The sequence below is a fragment of the Schistosoma haematobium genome (genome assembly GCF_000699445.3).
Source record: "Schistosoma haematobium chromosome Unknown HiC_scaffold_56, whole genome shotgun sequence".
Lineage (NCBI taxonomy): Eukaryota > Metazoa > Platyhelminthes > Trematoda > Strigeidida > Schistosomatidae > Schistosoma > Schistosoma haematobium.
In genome coordinates this window covers 10,371-29,014 of record NW_026137008.1, presented here as the reverse complement: position 1 = coordinate 29,014, position 18,644 = coordinate 10,371, and the positions used below count along the sequence as shown (strand labels likewise).

The following is an 18,644-nucleotide window of genomic DNA, read 5'->3' as shown; positions in this document are numbered from 1 at the left end:
TTCTCAATCATGATCTTTTTGTTTTAGATCAGATTAATTTTACTAATATCCCTTGCTAAGGTGGTACAACTGAATACTAACATGGAACAATGGATATTAGCTCAAGCTAGTGGACATTAAATTCGTACTGTTTTCATGGGAGAACGTAAATCTAGTACAAAATCACGTGACCGATATCGTCGTGATCGTAGAGAGAGGCTGTGAGTGGGAATCATTCGTACGTGAAGCATAAACATATATATAGTTTAAAATAAAACTAAAAAGACACACTCCCTTTTTTTTCAAATAATCACAAAAATTTATCCAAACCATTCAGTAGATAAAATGTATTAATTAATACTATTCACTTTCTTCTCGCTCCAATTATATTTACAAATATTTTACAAGCCAATATTTAATTCAGTGAGTAAAAATATTCAGAATTATCAGCCAAGAAGCATGACAAAAGTGGATTTTTGGAAATATCAAAAAAGTATATGAGAGAGATTTAGTGTAAAATTTCAGTCTTCATCTGTGGTCCCATAAAGCAAAACAATGAATATGTTCATTGTGTCATTGAGTCTTCATTCTGTTCGCAGATTAGGTGAACTTGTAACCTCTTCAAACATAGCAGTTCCCCAACTCAGTCTGCTGAAAATATCCTAGTATGCCGTGAGGTCGGAAGGTCTTGAGTTGTGAGTGAGCACTGAAGTTTCAAACTAGAGAGAAAGTGGTGTCCGATGTGAACCGGTTATCGGTGTCCCCGAAGAAATTTATCTTAAAGTTACAGAGAACAAGCTCCATTACATTTCTTTTACAATTCTCAGTGAAATAATCAAACAAAACATCACATTTTTGAAGTATTGTGTTCTCTGAACTGAATGCTTTAGTATGAAAGCTTTAATTGTCTTTCTGAACAATATAATCAGAATATATTTCAGAAAGAGATCCACTGGAAACTAAACACAATCGACTAAAACCTGTTAACCTATAGTTTAATCAGTTGGTCGTATGGTCGTTCACGGGTTTGTTTTGGCTGCTTTTCCCTGACTTCATATTGGCTCATTTCTTTATGGAATATACGTCAGTAATGTTGTCTAAAAAGATAATGAACGCTTCACTACAGAAACCATCCAGCTCAGAGAACAGAACACCTTCAAACTATTTGTTCTCAGCGTTAAAAATATTCTTCATCATTTGAAAATATATTAAGACAAACTAAGGTAAAAATGTCATTAACACTAATGACTTTTTGAAAGCACGTTGAAATATTTCGTGGGTTCCATATTAATCAACCACGTTTGCATATTACTGCTTAGAATGTGTCAGAAACTAGATGAAAACAAAATTATTAACTTTTTTTTCGAAAAAAACATCTACAAGTTGTTGAATAAAGAAACATATTTTTGGCTGATCATAAATACACATAAATATACAAAAATAGATGATAATGTGAAGTACATATTGGTCACAGAGAGAAGAAAAACAATAATAGTCTATCATACTTTACTTTTGTTTGTCTTCAAAATAATGAAATATGTATAAACAATCGGTGAAATCTTTACAAAAATTTCTAATATAACAGTATATGTGAAGAGGGAGAGAGAAGATAAAGAAGATATTTCAGTTATCTAACTGTACTTCATAGTTTCATATGTTGCCAAAAAAATAACGGAAAGAACTTATGGAATATGGATTTCAGCATGCATCCCTTTAAACTAATTTTTATACAAAGATTAGAGAGTAGACAATTATTATGGAATAAGAGAAGATTGAAATGGTAATGAGGTAAGCAGGGGTTAAATCACCCTAAACAAAACACGGTCTCGAAAAACTTAAATACTCAGGTATGCACACATAAGCTATATATTTCCTAGACAATTCACAAATATTTTCAAACAATATACATATATATTGTGAGAGTGAAATTATTATCATTTTGAGTCTAAAATAACACAATCTTAATCTGACTGAATTTCAGAAGATAAATTAACGTTTGATCGTTTTGCAGGTGGTATAAGGAATGAATCCAAAGTTACTCTTTTTCGACCTGGAGTTTGTGATAAACCAGTGGTAGTAGTCACTTTCGGAGAAGAACAGTTTTCTTTACTGTTATTGACAGACGAAGGAGTGTCTTTCTCACTTGTGAGAATTTTGTTAGTAACTCCTTTTCTTCGACGTGGAATATGAGACGAACCAGTAGAAGCAATAGTAGTAGTCACTTTTGAAGAACAGTTCGCCTGACTTATGTTAACCGATAAATTAATGTCTTTTTCAGATAAATGAGTTTTTTTAGATTGAGACAATTGTTCATTCTTATGAATTGATAATTCCTTATCAGTTTGCTTACTTGATACTACAACATCCGAAGATTGTAGAGGCTGCAATAAAACAACTTGAGAATTATTGATAGTCATTACATTTTTGTGCGGTTCATGTAAACGATCTACAGTTGTTTGTAATTGTGATTGTGGTACTTCTAGAGATCGACGACTAGTTATTGATGCACCGCGATTTACTCTGATATTAGTTACCGCTACATCTGTTAAATATTCCCATGGAGGAAATACGAAATTATTAAAATAATCTTTATCAACTTTGTCCAAACTACTAGCAATACCACCACTTAATTCTTGAATATTGCACAGATTACAAAGACGCGAAGCATATTTCTGAAGTATTTCTAAGTTAACCATCCACCTAAAAACATGTGATTAATGAGTACAATAAAGAAAATGACACCAGCGTAAATATATCAAGATTTAGAATCTATAAAAAGTTGAGTCATTCATACATACATCGGATCACTTAAAAAGACAAACATATTTAATAGTTGATTTCATGAGTCAATTATATCTAGAACACCATGGAAAACGTGCAAGCACTGGGCGGACATTTCGTTCTGATATTGAACTCATCAGCAGTGCGCATCCACGATCCCGCTCGCAGAATTCGAACCCAGGACCTTCGGTCTCCCGTGCGGACGCCTAACTTCTAGACCACTGAACCGGTATCCAAAAGTTCAAACCTCCATAGCGGAATTGTGGATACTTACTGCTGAGTCCCATACTAGGATTAAAAGGCCGTCCAACGCTTCCATGTTTTCCATGGTGGTCTAGCTTTAATTACATTATGAATTCAACAACTAACTTACTACGACCTCCACAATACCCTCTTTCTGATAAAAAAAACGTATTCATTATGCAAAAAGTGACTGGATCAACACGGTTGTGTAACCGTACATAGATTAAATCAAAGCATATTCCACACAGAATTACACTGCCGCACACTGATTGCTTCATTTTCAGCTAGTTTATGCTAGCGGATCAATGGAGAACCCTCTAGAACTTTCCTGTATAAAATTATAAGTCTACTAGAATTTTTCTTACCGTAACATCAACTTATTAAACTTGTTGTTTTATGAGAAAACACTTATGTCCCTGGCCAACCCGTATTCCGATTTAGGAACTGGGAAAATAGAGGGCCAAAGAATATTAAAAGACAGTAGGAGTAACCGAGTCGAGACTTAACAACGACCAGTTAATATTCAATCTTGAGTAGACCTAAAGTGGGGTTAGAGTTAGGTTACCCAACAAATGGCAGATGAAAGCTTACATTACACTGAATACGAGTTCTAGTGAGCTGTGACCTGTGAAAATCAATGGGTGTGACAATTATCCACATCAGGCAATCAATGAAGGTCGCGCAATATCGTGAGTTCGTTGAAGCTGGGCATTATCACTGTTGCATGCCGACATCAGTGATCTAAAAGTTAAACAATCATGAACGATTCCTGGATCCGGGGTCGTGGATGAGCACTGCTGAAGAGCCTCATAATGAGAAGAAACGGCTGCCCAATACTTCTAGGTTCCCAATAGTAGACTAACTGAGATAAGCTCATGATTTAAACTATGAAAATGTAAAAATAATTGCAGAAAGTAACGCAAGGTAAATTACCTTCCCTCAGTGAAAACCGCGATCTGAGATAATTTGGATAACACAAGTGATTGACTTAATGGTAAACTATCCCAAACTGGACCAGATAATACAAAAAGACCGCTACGTGAGACTGATGAACCCACTGCAGAAGCATTATATTTTTTATATTCCATATATTGTAAGCATTCTGGTAGGATGCCAGTAGTATGACGATGCCAAAAAACACGGAACTCAAAAGCTAATTTATGCTTTCCCAAAGGACTTCGATGAACAAGTTGAATAAAATACGCCATCGCTATCAAAAAATCAAGTACAAATTACACACAGAAAGTGAAACAATGCTATAGAAATTATTAATATTAGAATTAGTAATAATATGATAGTTTTCTTAAGTAAATTAAACTTTGGATATATATATATATATATATATAGATATATATATATACCTCGGTGAAACAATCAATCCACTCAGTCACTGTATTTAAGTGGATACCTTTTGACTTCGGATATATTTTAAGGGCATTTGACTTATGAGAAACAAGGTGTTCCGAAAACTAACTTATAAATATTATAGCAATTGGTAATTTCATCTTTATTCTTAAGATCTTCAGTTCAAAAATTTATACGTGAAAGTTTGTAGGCAAAAACATTCTGCTTCCATCAAACTGACAAAGCAAAGTTGGTTTTGAATGACATAACCAAACATCAAAATCAACCACTGCTAGTTATCATCAGTTCAAATCACAGTTTCATGTTAAGGACCACAAAAATTAGTGTTTATTTGAAGAGCATTTAATATATCGTATTCATGTTTAACACCCTCAGTAGTAGAAACTGATAAGATCCATTTGGCTATGTCGAGTTCACCTCCCGATCATAATCAGACCCCATCTTCATCACCAAATATCGCTTCTACCAACTCTGACCTTCTGTATTTGACTTCCTCAGCACGTGCTGTTAGTACTAACGATTCGAGTTCAGATCTTCTAAAACCTCACTTCGAACTATGTGTTGTAGCTTTCAATGTCCGAACTCTATGTTAGACAGAACAACAGAGATCACTGGCTATGACCCTAGAATCTTCTTCCATCGATGTATGCTGTCTTCAAAATACGCTTATACGATCCTACCTTGATGATTCACTTGACTTCACTCAGCTAGTATAAGGAGCAAATGTAATACACCCTTTATGTATTTAGAGACGCGACAGCAACTCGTTATCTTCCCGGTATAGATATTACTATAAATCTGAAATATGAACAAGAAGTTCTTATCGGGATTCCCATCGACATTCGCTTATTTGGTGTCCATTTCAATGGCAAAATAGAAATTCAGTTTCCACTCCTTCCCCCAGGTTCATCAATAAGAAGCATCCTTCCGTGGTATGGGTAAACGGGAATTGACAACTATCTTCACATCTGGCAACCAACAACAATACCTCGGAAGTTTTAAGTTCTTTCTTTCTCTTAACACTTCCCCTCCAGCAAATAATAAACCGTTACATGTAAGATATTTTAGCATTACACCGAAATTTCATTAATATGAAGTAACCTTCTTCTGGGACAGATTTTTTCGGTCTTCTTGAAGTCGTAGTAGTGGCAACAATATCTGGTTTAACAGAAATCGGAAAATTTATTGTCCATAAATGCACCTATGGTCAAACAAAAAGTGTAAATATAAATAAATTAGTATTATACAAAAGCATCGAAACTATAAATCTGATATTTCTCTTCCGAACTATAAAATGGTCTACACCAAGTTATTTACAAATTATTACAATATAATAGTGTGTGATTGTTTCACTGATTGAAATTAAATTATTAATGTATACCATGTGCAATACTGCTCAGAGAAAACAAGGCGTATTATCTGTTCATAAACATGTTTAGTACGTTAGCTGAGTACGATGTAGTAGATAAAACTGATGATCGAGATGGATCACGATTTCTTTTTGTACATATTTGGTTTGCAACTCAATCTTGTTAGTCAGCTTTGACGTAGGACCAGACACATATATGCATCGGTCCAAGTTGCCATAATTCATTAGCACGACAAGATGAACACCGAATTCATAGAAATAGTCAATTCAATGGTGGTACTGTGTGAAAGAAAGATTGCATATAAGGATATAGTAAAGAAACAAAGAATTAGTTCGTAGAAAGAAATATATCAAGTTTAAAGGAAGACAAAGAGTGTATACACCTACGCCATTGTGATCAATTGTGAGCCATGTCACCCATAATCTCACGCGGACCCCAACCAAGTAATCTGCATCTATCAACATGGCTCAGGCTAGAAGTTAGTGACTTCAACTAGTCAAGTTGAGTGAAAAGCATTAATCGAATAGGTAACAGTTAACAAAACACTACACTTCTTTTTAGAAATGATAATAAATCTCTCGGTTATGTAGTTTACGGTATTGCTCTGTAGCATCTATTGTATAAAAGAAAACAACTATCGCAGTTGCATCAAAAAATCCAAGTTTCATCAGTAAAAAACAGATAAAGTGTAAGATATTTAACACTGCTTTATGGATTTCGGCAATAAACAGTACCTCATCCGAGATGGATCACTTTCAGCAACGTTATCCCGCATGAATGAGCATTTTCATGGAACCCAGAAAATTATACTGATGATATTGTGATGTGATATGACAACGAAGAACTTAAAATTAAACTAGATTTGTGTACTGGGCATCCAGATACACTTCAAATACACCACTAGACAGATAATATATTATATTAAAACAGAGTATGATACGTAATGAAAAACTGTTTCTATCCTATGCGAAATACACTTACGCGATAGACGCTTAAAACAGATTTCATTAATTGGGATTCAGTTTTCTCATTGGTCTGCTTACTGAGAATAAATCTTTCCGGTAATTCGATGTTTTCTTTATTCTCTTCGAAATGATTATTATTAGTGGCAGCACTAGTAGTATTATTAGTAGTTGCGTTACTGCTTGGCATACAACGTTCAACTGGTTCAGGCAACCATAAAGGTCCTAGTAATAATGGTTTTAAACGTTGAAGTCCACGACGATGAGCTGCTTCATACTCTGCAACAGATAACCGTTGACGCAACTGCTTCATTTCATCAGGGATCGGACCTTCACTTTCTTCTGCAGCCACACCTTCATCATCAGATAAATAACCATGTGGAACAAAGAACTGATCATCGTCATCTTCATCACCATCCTTTTCCTCATCCTCGTCTTCTTCATCTTCATTCTGGCTCAGAAAATAAATACAACAATATACTAACAAAAACCTATACATTAAATATAGTTGATAATGGAAATGTGATATAAATGAAGTAATGAATGCATCAGTCAGTTAGCCTGTATACAACTTTCCGCACTTATCCATTAATTACGCGTGATGTGAAAAAGGGTAGTGATGCACTACTTGATACTTTGAACCTCAATTATTGTAACTAATAGGGGAAGATATTGAGTGACATGGTTCGAAACCGGTCACAATTCCTTGGATCCATTCACTTCTGTTTTAAGATACTTGTAATTATTTCCCAAATTCATTCTTTCGTGAATATATAATAGAGAATATTTATGCCTAGTCTTTTCTGCTATCACTGATACTGTTACTATTTCTACTATTCTAGCACTTTTCTTGAAAATTTATTTTGTTATGACGTGATATGGTAACTTAAACTGATGCATACATGTACCAGGTTTTACGCTGCTCATGTTTAACTGGTCAAACCTCAACAGCTGGAGGGTGATACGAAATCGTGCTTTAACAGATAGATGTTGTTGAGTGCTTGGGGCGAATGAACCATAGTGGCATACGTTGGATAAAGTGATATTCTTACATACTCTCTCTGTCGTTAGCTTTTTCGTCATCTAACGATTCTAGTTGAACTCTGGGATAATAATAATAGTGAGATCGGTGGAAAAATATTAGAAAATATCGAATAGTTTCAATCGTGAGTTATGTCAACTTCAACTAGAACTAACACATTGAAATTTGAGAAGCATAGAATTTATAGTTGTAAAAAGTAACACTTCAAGTAAAATGATGCATTTTCGGATTGAACGAACAGAAATGAAATTAGAATGGACATGAAAATTTTATTACATAAGAAGTGGACCAATAAAACAAATTGAATGACTATAAGAGTTTAATGAGAATTCTTAAACGTAGGTTTCTTGCGAATCGATACTCATAAGCGATCTTGTGAAAAATAATGCTCTCTTCAGAAATTGAATAACTTTATAATGATTGAAACTTAATGACCGAATCGCGGAAAGTGAAATAATTTAAAATGAACACGTAGTGATGCCAAAACGCCAATAGTTCGCCTCAATCAATAACCACAGGGAATTATTAGTTTAGTCTCAAATGCACGTGTAGTATAAGATGTATTTCAAATATTTACATGCTCCACTGAATCAGAATACAAACTTATGGAGATATTATCGCTGGATTTTGTTCTATCTTGCCAGTGGTTTAGAATGTAGTAAATAATCCGCGTTTTCCATTTATGTGAATAGTTTGGTTTTACATCATGATAGAGAGCAACTTTTTAATATGGAAAGCAGTTACAGTCCTGCATATTCTTCCGGTATACTCGAGATGATAATCTATGTATAACTGTCATACAAAAATATATTATATTTAATAGAATTATTCTGTGCAAAAACCGCATGGTATACACAATTTTCATATAATTAGCAGGATGGACAGGTGAACGAAATAATTGAAATAGAAAGGATTAACTGAATTACAGTCATTTACATGGCACTACTAATATAAGTTAGTTGACGAGTAGTTAAGGTAAAATTCGAATTAAATTCAAAATGTTTATCGGTCTAAACTGTCACATATAACATAAACGAAATAAGACCAAATTAACAAGATAAGAAACAGGAAACATAACAATATCAAAAGTAGTGGAAAATAATTAGGCATGAAGATTGTAATTCTGAAGAAACAAATCAACTCTTGGTATGAAATGTGCAAAACGATCATATGAACGGTGTGAAGAATAAATACGTTTACTTCACTGCAAATGACTAATTATGAGACCTTTCAACTCATGTTTTCAATCACATCAACTACGATTATTTTAAGGCACTCAATCACAAGATATACACCTGTCAATGTACCTGGAACTAACGGTCAGTGGATTAATGGATACCCGAGGTCTTAGTCTAATAACATTAAAACTTTGCTAGTCTATTATCAAAACAGCCAATGTAGCGCATCGGGATGGACGATAGTTAACTATAGACATTATCCGGCTACTACTCTCCAGTTGATGAAGGTTAACATTTTTATTGCCCAAATTACACCTAGAAGTCATCAGAAAGAGACGAGATTCAAAATTTTATGTTTTATCATTGTAACAAACGGTCACTTTTTGTGTGAAAATAAATAACAACTAAATTCTTTCGAGTAGGCGAAGAAAACACCAATAAGGCTAAGAATTTGCGAGCGAAAACACTACATGAGTCTATCCATTTTGAAAAAGGTACTAAGTATATTCAACTAAGCAACTTGAAAAACCACATATAACTCGGATCACAATTAAAATCACGTGGAATTACATTGAATTGATCACAAAAAAGAAACAAATAGGCGAATCAGCGAAAAAAGGGCGTAAAAATAGGCTGAAAGACAAAGTACATACAGGTCTACCACCCGATTTATCAATCTCATCAATCTGAAATAATAAATGTAGCCGAAAATGTATGCCAATGTCATGTTTAAAGCCCTAACATAGAAAATCTAGTAATATTTCACTTTCAAACCGATACCCAACAATTTGGCATTAGATAGTTTTCAGATTTAAAAATTAAGGTGTAAAATTTTCCAAATATTGAGCGAAAAGACCCGTCCTATCTACAATGTATTTTCACAGTCGTAACATTTAAATGAATAAATACATATGAAATTAACTGGAAAGTTCCTTTTGCCCTTTAAAATAGAACAAAAAAACAATAACGTACCACTAACTGCGAATAAAATTTGATTAAATATATTAGAAGAGGTTACAAGAATGACGGATATAACTTTATGGATTGTTTCCTACTCATTCATTCATGTTTATAAATAAACATTCATAATTCGTTTTTCTAGTTTGAAGTGTTCAGCTAGTAATCTGGAATATATATCACCCATTTGACAGATCTAACAGTGCAAATATAAAGTACATACTATCGGGAATCATATTTCGTTATTTTACATTATGTATTGATTAAATTGTCGTATTAACAAAGCAAAACTATACATTCATCATTTCGAATGAGTTAACTCACATCAGACTGTGTAATACTTTCACCAGGTTCTTCTTCCCATTCATCATCTGAATCGATGGAATAATCAAGTTGATAATCATCACGAGCAAATGGTCTACGACCAGTAACAATACGACTACGACGTCGCCATGTACCATAATATGCAGGTCGATAATTTTCAACGAATTGAAATAACTTTGCACGTAGCCATACTGTTCCACCACTGCCACGATTACCGTGTTGTTTTAAAGCGACCGAGTTTATAACAGGATAGATATTATCTCCAAGATATTGGACTTCGGGAGGTTCACTGGATATGAAATATAAAATAACATACTATCGTTCATATAATGAGTAGACAATCACCATATTTAACAAAAAACTAGGTTTTTTTTATGTGTTTTCTTTTTGAACTCACAGAATACACACGGAACTTTTATTTCCAATAGACAAGGGAATATTAGTGGCTCGTCACGAGACCTGAAGGAATAAGTTTAATATTCTCTGAAATTATGAGTGCAGACTGTGTTTCAAGCTAAAGTAAAACAGAAACTTAGTGTTTCATAGTCCCTCAAATTCTTTTATTCGGTGATAGACAACACAATTAAACTAAAAGAAATCACAAGAGCTACCGAATCAAAAAGTGAATTGATTAGGAATCTTATTTACCGCCAAGCGTGAACTGAATAAAAAAGTATTGAGAAAGCATTGTCAAAAGTTACAAATCAGTATCTGTTTAAACTTAAATGTAATGTGGGCTATGGACAGTGAAAAAAAACGAAAACAAGCAACTTTTCAATGAAGGCATAAACACTAAGAAACAACATAAAACTAAAAGCTACAATAGCTGTTATTCAGGATGATAGTTTTGAACTACTACTATATGGACAAGACTAAACTTTAAGTGTGTATTATTGCCTATTGAAACGAAAAACGGTTGTTGAAAAATTTTGTTATTTCAGTTGGATCTAACATAGAGAACTTCGGAAGACATTGCGACGAAATAAGGCGTTCACTAAACATCCAACAACCATTCACAGTGCAGATTACTGATGGAAAATCTGTTGTCGTTAGTCGTTACGTGAATCATCCCATCATTGCTGTGTTAAAAGCACTCAGAAAGACAGATATCAGCACAGAGCTCGGCACAAGTAGGTGTTGGCCTGTCATTACACATTAGGTCGAGATGAAATTAACAAGACGTACGTCAAATGAACCGAAATAATGTAGCAGCAACCATAAACAGAAAGAATAAACATTAGGAATGTGGTTCGAAAAGTTGGTAGAAAGGTATGTGTTAAGGAATACTGGAAATACTGATCTGTAGAGACGTAAAATGTGAATGAATCCGCGCCACTGGGATCTACTGTGAGCCATGTCACTGAATCATTTCAACCACTGGTAGCGGTTATCTCACAGACCCCAAACAAGTAGTCTGCACTTAACAATATGCCTCGGACTAGTAGTCAGTAACGTCGAGTGATAACTCATTGTTTTGTCGCACCTCGCTGTTTCCCAACCTGTTTCTGTTCGAACAAGCATCGCTCATCGAGGTAAATTATGGTTAGATATACAGAACATATGTCACAAACACACAAATCGATGACGATTTATTACCTCATCAACCGATTTTTCCCCTTTGCCTGGTACCTTGTCCCTAATCTCAACAATACATCCTCGATTGTTCCACAATACGCCAACAATTTTTCGAAAACATATATGATCGAAAGCCTGCAACCTATGTATGTCTTCTATCCTCATAAACCATGAACGAAAACCACTGAGTAACACAGAGCAGAATTTTGTTCAGTATATTAACCCGTTTGTTGAAAAACAGACACCTTGCCGATGCTACAAGTTACACAAGTTGTGAAATGCTAACAGAACTTTCTGAATCCGTTCTGAGACTTCGTTAAACACCAACTCACTGGGGTTGCTTATACTTCCCAGATAAGTGAAGTGCTCAATCCACTCAATTACTTAACTTCTTATCACTAGTTCAGGCATAAACGCAGACTAGTCCTGAAACAACATTTTGCATTTTTTTAAAAACCCATCCCAAATATGTTAGAATTGTCGCTCAAATAGATCAAATGGCTGTGTTTTGATAGCGTCTTCACCAAATAGGACTGTGCCATCTATGTATTCTATATCGATAAGAGAACCTCCCAGTAGGAGATTAACTCCTCAAAAGTCGAGTAAATTGTTAATTTGAAGCAAACATCGATGACAAAATTAAATAAAGACGGAGAAAATAAGCAGACCTGATGAACCTTACTTGAAGTTAACAGTTCTGATGAAAGTTGTCCAATAGTGTCTGAATAAAACTTTCATAAAGTTCATCTACTTCAATGATACTCCTTTCAATGAAAAACATTACCACAAAATCTCTAAGTTAACAGATTAGAATGCTGTATTAAGGTCAAGAAAAACCAATATAGTCTGCTGTCAAGTAAGCATTCTTATTTAAGAAGACCTGAAGAGTGAATATTCGGCCTCCCAAACAAGTCTACTTCACTTGGTTTATTCTCTACTAGAACAGGATAAGCGTTGGGTGATATTTTGAAGTTGATACTTTAGATACCACACTAGTCAAACTGATTACTCTGTGGTTATCACAGGAGGATTTTGTTCCCTTTTGTAGATTACAATGGCCGGCGATCGAGACTAGTCAGATTACGTCTAATTCCCAGACTCTAGGTAAGATCTGTCAACTTAGACACTAAAACTGAACCATCATCCCTAAAGATTTCTGGAGTCGAGATATCAGGGTTTGTTGCTTTCTCATTTTAGATTACCTATAACCTTTCCAAGTTCATTAAGGGTCGAAGAACTCATGCTGATTCGCCATTCCGGTTGACGAAAAGCGAATGTCAGGCGCTTTAACCAGGTTGGTGGACATAGAGATTCCACCTAAGGGAGTTGGAAACCCTGATTCCAAACCAGTGGTGCACATGGATTCCAGTATCCTGAGGGAACAAATGGCGTATGAACCAATCGGTGGTCACCGGCTACCACGGGAGTGTATCTCCTTACGATGCTTTACTGCCTCATGGATCTGACCTCTGGACCGAATGCTCCGGGTGTGGCCCCTAAGAAAACCACTTGCTTCGGTTTGGGCACCCGGAGAGTATCACAGCCCTCACAGAAATCAAGTGAGATTTGTGTGGGGCATATATATTTGGTGCCTCCTTGTACCAATATCTATGTGTTCAAATGAATAATAAACAAATTCAGGTTGTTTGGAGATAGATGGTAACTGAAAAGTAGCTGAGGCCAGTTGAACTACCCCTAAAACGTTCTCCTAGATTGAGTGAGAAATAGTTTGGTCCTTTACCAAGGCAGTCTCATACCTGCCTTTGAATACTTGCATTCTTGATCAGTTGGTAGAATATATCCGAATTCAAAATGTATCTACTTATATACAGTGACTGAGTGAACCGGTTGTTTCACCCAGGTATATATATATATATATATATATATATATATATATATATATATATATATATATATATATAAAGGCAGCGTACATTGGCCAAGTACTTGGGTAGGATAATGGTAATATCTGTCCTGTTCGTAGTTCATGAAGGTAGTTAGTACGTCCGAATTTAAGTAACCCAAGTGATGATGTTGCATCTTTATCGTTTCCGTTTACCCATGCATGTCGTAAGTTTTCTATGTTGCCTTGTTTTGAGGAAAGTAAAGCCTGTGACATTCTGTGCAAAGAAGCCATTCTCATATCTTTTCTGACTTCAAATTGTATAAATGGTCCACAGTCTGTACCAGAGACGGTATTGATTTCCTAAAAAAACAATAAACGAAAATTACAAGACCTTTTTGCTTTCTGATTTCACAAGAAATCCTAACAAAACTGCACGTTGTTTTTCTTCTCTTTGGCTTTTTAAATCTTCTTCCCTTTTCTTTTCTTGTTCTTTTTGCAATTTTTCTTCCTCTTCTTGCGTTTTTCCTCTCTAAAACAAGAATAATGAGGATATGAATAAAAAGACAAACAAAATTAAGAAATTTGAATGACATGAAACATACTCTTTCTTTCTACGTTCATTTCCTCTTCCCTCTTCTCTTTTGCGCTGTTCTTCCCTACGTTTCAGACGCTTTTCTTCCTTCTCACGTTCTTCAGCATCTTTTTTTTCTTGTCTTTCTAGTTGCCGCCTCCCCTGATCAGAAAAGTTTAAATAATCGAAAAAAAACCTTCTCCAATTTTTTTTGTTTACTTTCTAGTTCTCTTTGATGCTTCCTGGCTATACGTAAACGTTCAGGTTCAGCGCGTTTATGTGCCCTTTGACAATCTGTAACGGTCTTTTCAGTTGATTTCTGCGTAAGAGGATTTTCGAGGAAACAACACGTCAATACAAAGTGTTCAGACGTAAAACCAAGTAATGTAACATTAACATTTAGTAAGAAAAAGAACACAATAGAAAAGACTGATTATCTAACCACATTGTATTTTCAGTAATCCTTCATAACGATATTTTCTAGGAATAATGTTCACCACAGACACAAGAAAATGTTATGAATTCACCACAAAAATGTGCCTTAGTATGAACCAAGCTCTTACACTAAATGCCCGTTACATAACTGCCAAGTCATCTATTTTCCTCAAAAATAAGAATTTTGACAGCTAGAGAACAATAAATATGCATACTGGTGCTTGTCTTTGATAGCTACGCGAAAACTCATCGCCTAATCTTACATTTTAACTGTTGACAATTGCAATTCAGCAATTCTTAAGTCCCAGTCGGTAGAGAAAGCTGAATACCTGGTTACTAGTTCTTAAAATGGAATTTCCTCAAGTGCTGCAAACGCCATAGTTCAAGACTTGGAGAAATTGAGTGAACAAATATTGGCATAAGTAAGCTTTCTGTTTTTTCAAACAGTACGCGGAAAATGTGAAAAGCGTTGCTCCAGCATTACCAACCACAAGAAAACGTTTCAGTAAGATATTCCAACTTATTAGTATATACTTTTTCTGGATATCATTAGAGGCGGAGAATACCCAACCTGAGTAATGGATACACTAGTAGGTAGTAAAATTATTAATCCACTGACAGGTCACATACTACATTTGTCCATGTTTGACAGAGTATTCAAACGGTTTGATATCAATAAAATTCCCAAAATATGACTATCCTAAACTGTCATTGTTCCTTTGTAGGGTCTCAACAGGTCGTCTGGTATTCGCCACCCTACAAAAAGTCACAAATAAATGCTTTTAACCATTTAGTTACGGCATTTTATTCCTGAGTAAATAGGTACCTTTTTATGAAGTAATTGCATAAATTTAGGCCAAACGTAGAACAAAGTCTATTTTCAGTCTTTTTGTAGAAATCACGGACAGTTGTGTAGTGACTTTAAAATGTTAGCAAATATTTTGAGCTGTTTGGGAAAGGTATCGCTAGAATCTTTTTTCATGCATTACGTTTGAACAGAACACCGGAGCTTGTAATCCAGTATACAAAATTTAAATTAACCCAACTCACCAAGACAAAAATCACTAGTGACCACATACAACTTGATATTGCTAGTTTTGACGTCTATTTACACCACTCAGTTCACCAAAAGGAAGCACATGGAATGACATTTGGCTTATTAAAAGTCGGACACTGTGATGAAGATAAATAAATATTCTGAAATTCTTGAGTTTCTACGTTACTCTACGTTTTTCCTCAGAATATGCGTCTTTTTCGCTTCGAGTAATGTTCGCTATAATTATTTCTACTTACTTTCATTGGTAGTATCATTTATTGATTCCTATACTTCTCATACTGTTAATTGCAATTGAATGCGCGGACGAAGTGTGGTAAATAGTCTCGACGAATATTTGTGCACAGACCAACTAAATAAGAGGAACAATAAATGAACAATTCCCCGCAAAACCACTTTGCAGCAAAAGTTAGTTTCTAAACTAAGTGGGATTTCAACTGATGACACATCACAATGAAAATCGGTGAAGTTCTCAGTGAGACTGGGGATTAAACACAAACCCTTTATATAGAATAACGACTAAAAACAACCATATTCACGGTCCCAAAAAATTGAATAAGCCATAGAGAGACTTTAATTCATGGACGACCTTTCAACGAATCTTAAGTGACCTTGTGAAATATCTGCCAATCAGCAAGCAGTCAGTGTAGAGTAAAAATATATTATACAAAACCAAGAAAATAAAATGAATGCACTTCTTATACGTGATTCAAAAACTTGTCAAGATCAGAAAGAGGTTCAGTGGTTCTGAAATCGTAACGCATGCAATAGAGGAAATCATCCATATGGCTATAGAATAGTCAGCCTCTGGAGCCATGATAAGGTTGCAAAATTTTTTCAGCCTCGACCACATAGCTTCAATATTGTTTACGTGCACTCCGGTTGTTGAGTGCACAAAATGCCAATTGTGGATAACGACACGATGTACATAATCAAGCCTATGAAGAAGTCTGTACGCTCTCCAAACATCCGTATATATTGTAGTACCTGGCTGCAGCCACTGTTATTGGTGCTTTTATTATCCTGTTCGCGATAATTATCGTAATTTGCCTTAGTTAGGAATTATATATGGGGTTTTCATCACGAACTGACATCAGCTATAATGCCAGAAATTTATTTAGCCAAATGGATGAAAGACTTTCGTGCCAAAATCCGAGATCTATTTTCTAATACTTGATTGATTCGTCCACAAATTATAGTCTCGCCGTTTTATTTGTTATAGCCGCTCAAATGTCACGTTTTGTACAAAATTTCACGTGAACCCATCGTACGTTAGCATTAAGCACTGAAGTTGGCGCCGCAACCTTGAAATCCTTCGAACGCCTCTGACTGGCTCGTTCATAAATTAGTCTCGCCTGGGAGAGAACAAACCAGATCTCAGCGGAAGAAGCGCTGGAAATCGATAGGACACACATTGAGGGAAGCACCCAACTGTGATACAAGGCAAGCCCCCACATGTAATCCTGAAGGCCAAAGGCAAAGATGAAGACCGAAGAACATGTTGCGCCGAGAAATGGAGATAGGCATGAGTAGAAGGGACGAGATTGATCGTAACTAGAAAGGAAGGCCCAGAAAAGAGTGGACTGGAGTACGCTGATTGGCAGCTTTGCTCCATTAGGAGTAACAGTTGTAAAAACTGCTTAATTAGGCCTTAAGCAAACATACGTCCGTAGAGATTTAAGCCATTTCCTGATTGTTGCACAAACAATGGCACTATCTTCTATATTATCAAAAAATTACATGCTTAAGGCAATTCGTAACAACTAGGAAAATCATAAATTCTTTGTAGGTAACGAATAATGATATGTAAATCCACACTTCGTTATGAAATGTCAAATTAAAAACCTCGAAAGTTATTTTCGGTGTAACTGGAGGAACTACATCAGCTATAAAGATGAATAAACAACTCAAAACAATATGAGCAAATTAAAACATCAAAACAGAGAGAATCGCATTTAAGTTACACTGACCATCCTGTAGTGTGGCAAACAACTTGACAAGTACCACGTACAGACCGGTGACGCTAACACTTTATTGGCAGACAAAGACAAAAAAGCTTCATAATTGGAAAATTTTCATGAAGTTAAGAATACCCAGGACCTTACAAGTCTAGATTGCTCCATAGCCAAAGAAAACAAACTTCCCGCAATCAAGACAGTACACCGCCAAAACATGAAAACAAACTAAACAACATACAGGGTTTATATTCATTGGATAATGAAAATATTACACACTAATAAGAAGGAACAAATGATGAAAAAAGAGAAAACAAAAGGAAAATACGATGAAGCAGTGTTAATTCTAGATAGCTTGATTACATTAGTTGACCGAACTATGCTTAATGTTAACATATTACTTTTGTTTCAAAAATCATATAGCGTGATGCACCTCAACCATAGGCTAATAGTAATAAACTTTTATTTTACTTATCGCTTTCTGTTGAATTTTCTTGAACAAAAGGTCAAATAAATTGATGATTTTCCCTGAAATTAATATCTGTCCTCATGTGGTATTCTCGATCAAATGGTTCAAATGGTTGTGGACGGAATAGAGGAAGCTTTCTCCCAACGGGCCCCCGTATCTAACAGCAGTAGATCGCCAATACCTGCAGGCCGGAACCTAGGCATATTAACGATAAGAGAGGAAAAAGAAATCGATAAATCATAGTAAGATACCATCCTTAGTCTTGTAGTGACTCACGTTTATCACGAGAACACGACTGGTTTAATAAAAACAATTATTATTATAACCAACTGCACCAGTGTTTGTTTTAATGTGCTTTTGTTTAACTGTGCTAATTATAGCCATTTTGTGCTTCCATTACCTTCCATCATTGTTCCGCGGTTTTTGGTACTGTTCGCACGTACTCCTCTCTTCTGCTTCCACTTGTACCATTCCTTGGCACGATCTCGGTATTCGTTCAATACCACGAGATCGCCAACGAAATAAATCTGGTTACGTT

At 35.3% G+C, this 18,644-nt stretch overlaps 1 protein-coding gene across 1 annotated transcript; it reads right to left on the bottom strand.

The window, feature by feature from the left end:
• Nucleotides 1–1,341: 1,341 nt before the first annotated feature.
• Nucleotides 1,342–14,374, bottom strand: CHAF1A_5 (Chromatin assembly factor 1, subunit A). Its single transcript, XM_051216596.1, has 8 exons — nucleotides 14,225–14,374; nucleotides 14,014–14,151; nucleotides 13,711–13,982; nucleotides 10,202–10,490; nucleotides 6,720–7,151; nucleotides 5,470–5,569; nucleotides 3,937–4,213; nucleotides 1,342–2,679 (listed from the first exon to the last, which is right to left on the bottom strand). Exons 3-8 carry the CDS (start codon nucleotides 13,917–13,919, stop codon nucleotides 1,941–1,943), a joined length of 2,046 nt encoding a protein of 681 aa, XP_051064148.1. The 5' UTR covers nucleotides 13,920–13,982; nucleotides 14,014–14,151; nucleotides 14,225–14,374; the 3' UTR covers nucleotides 1,342–1,940.
• Between the last annotated feature and the right edge of the window lie 4,270 nt (nucleotides 14,375–18,644).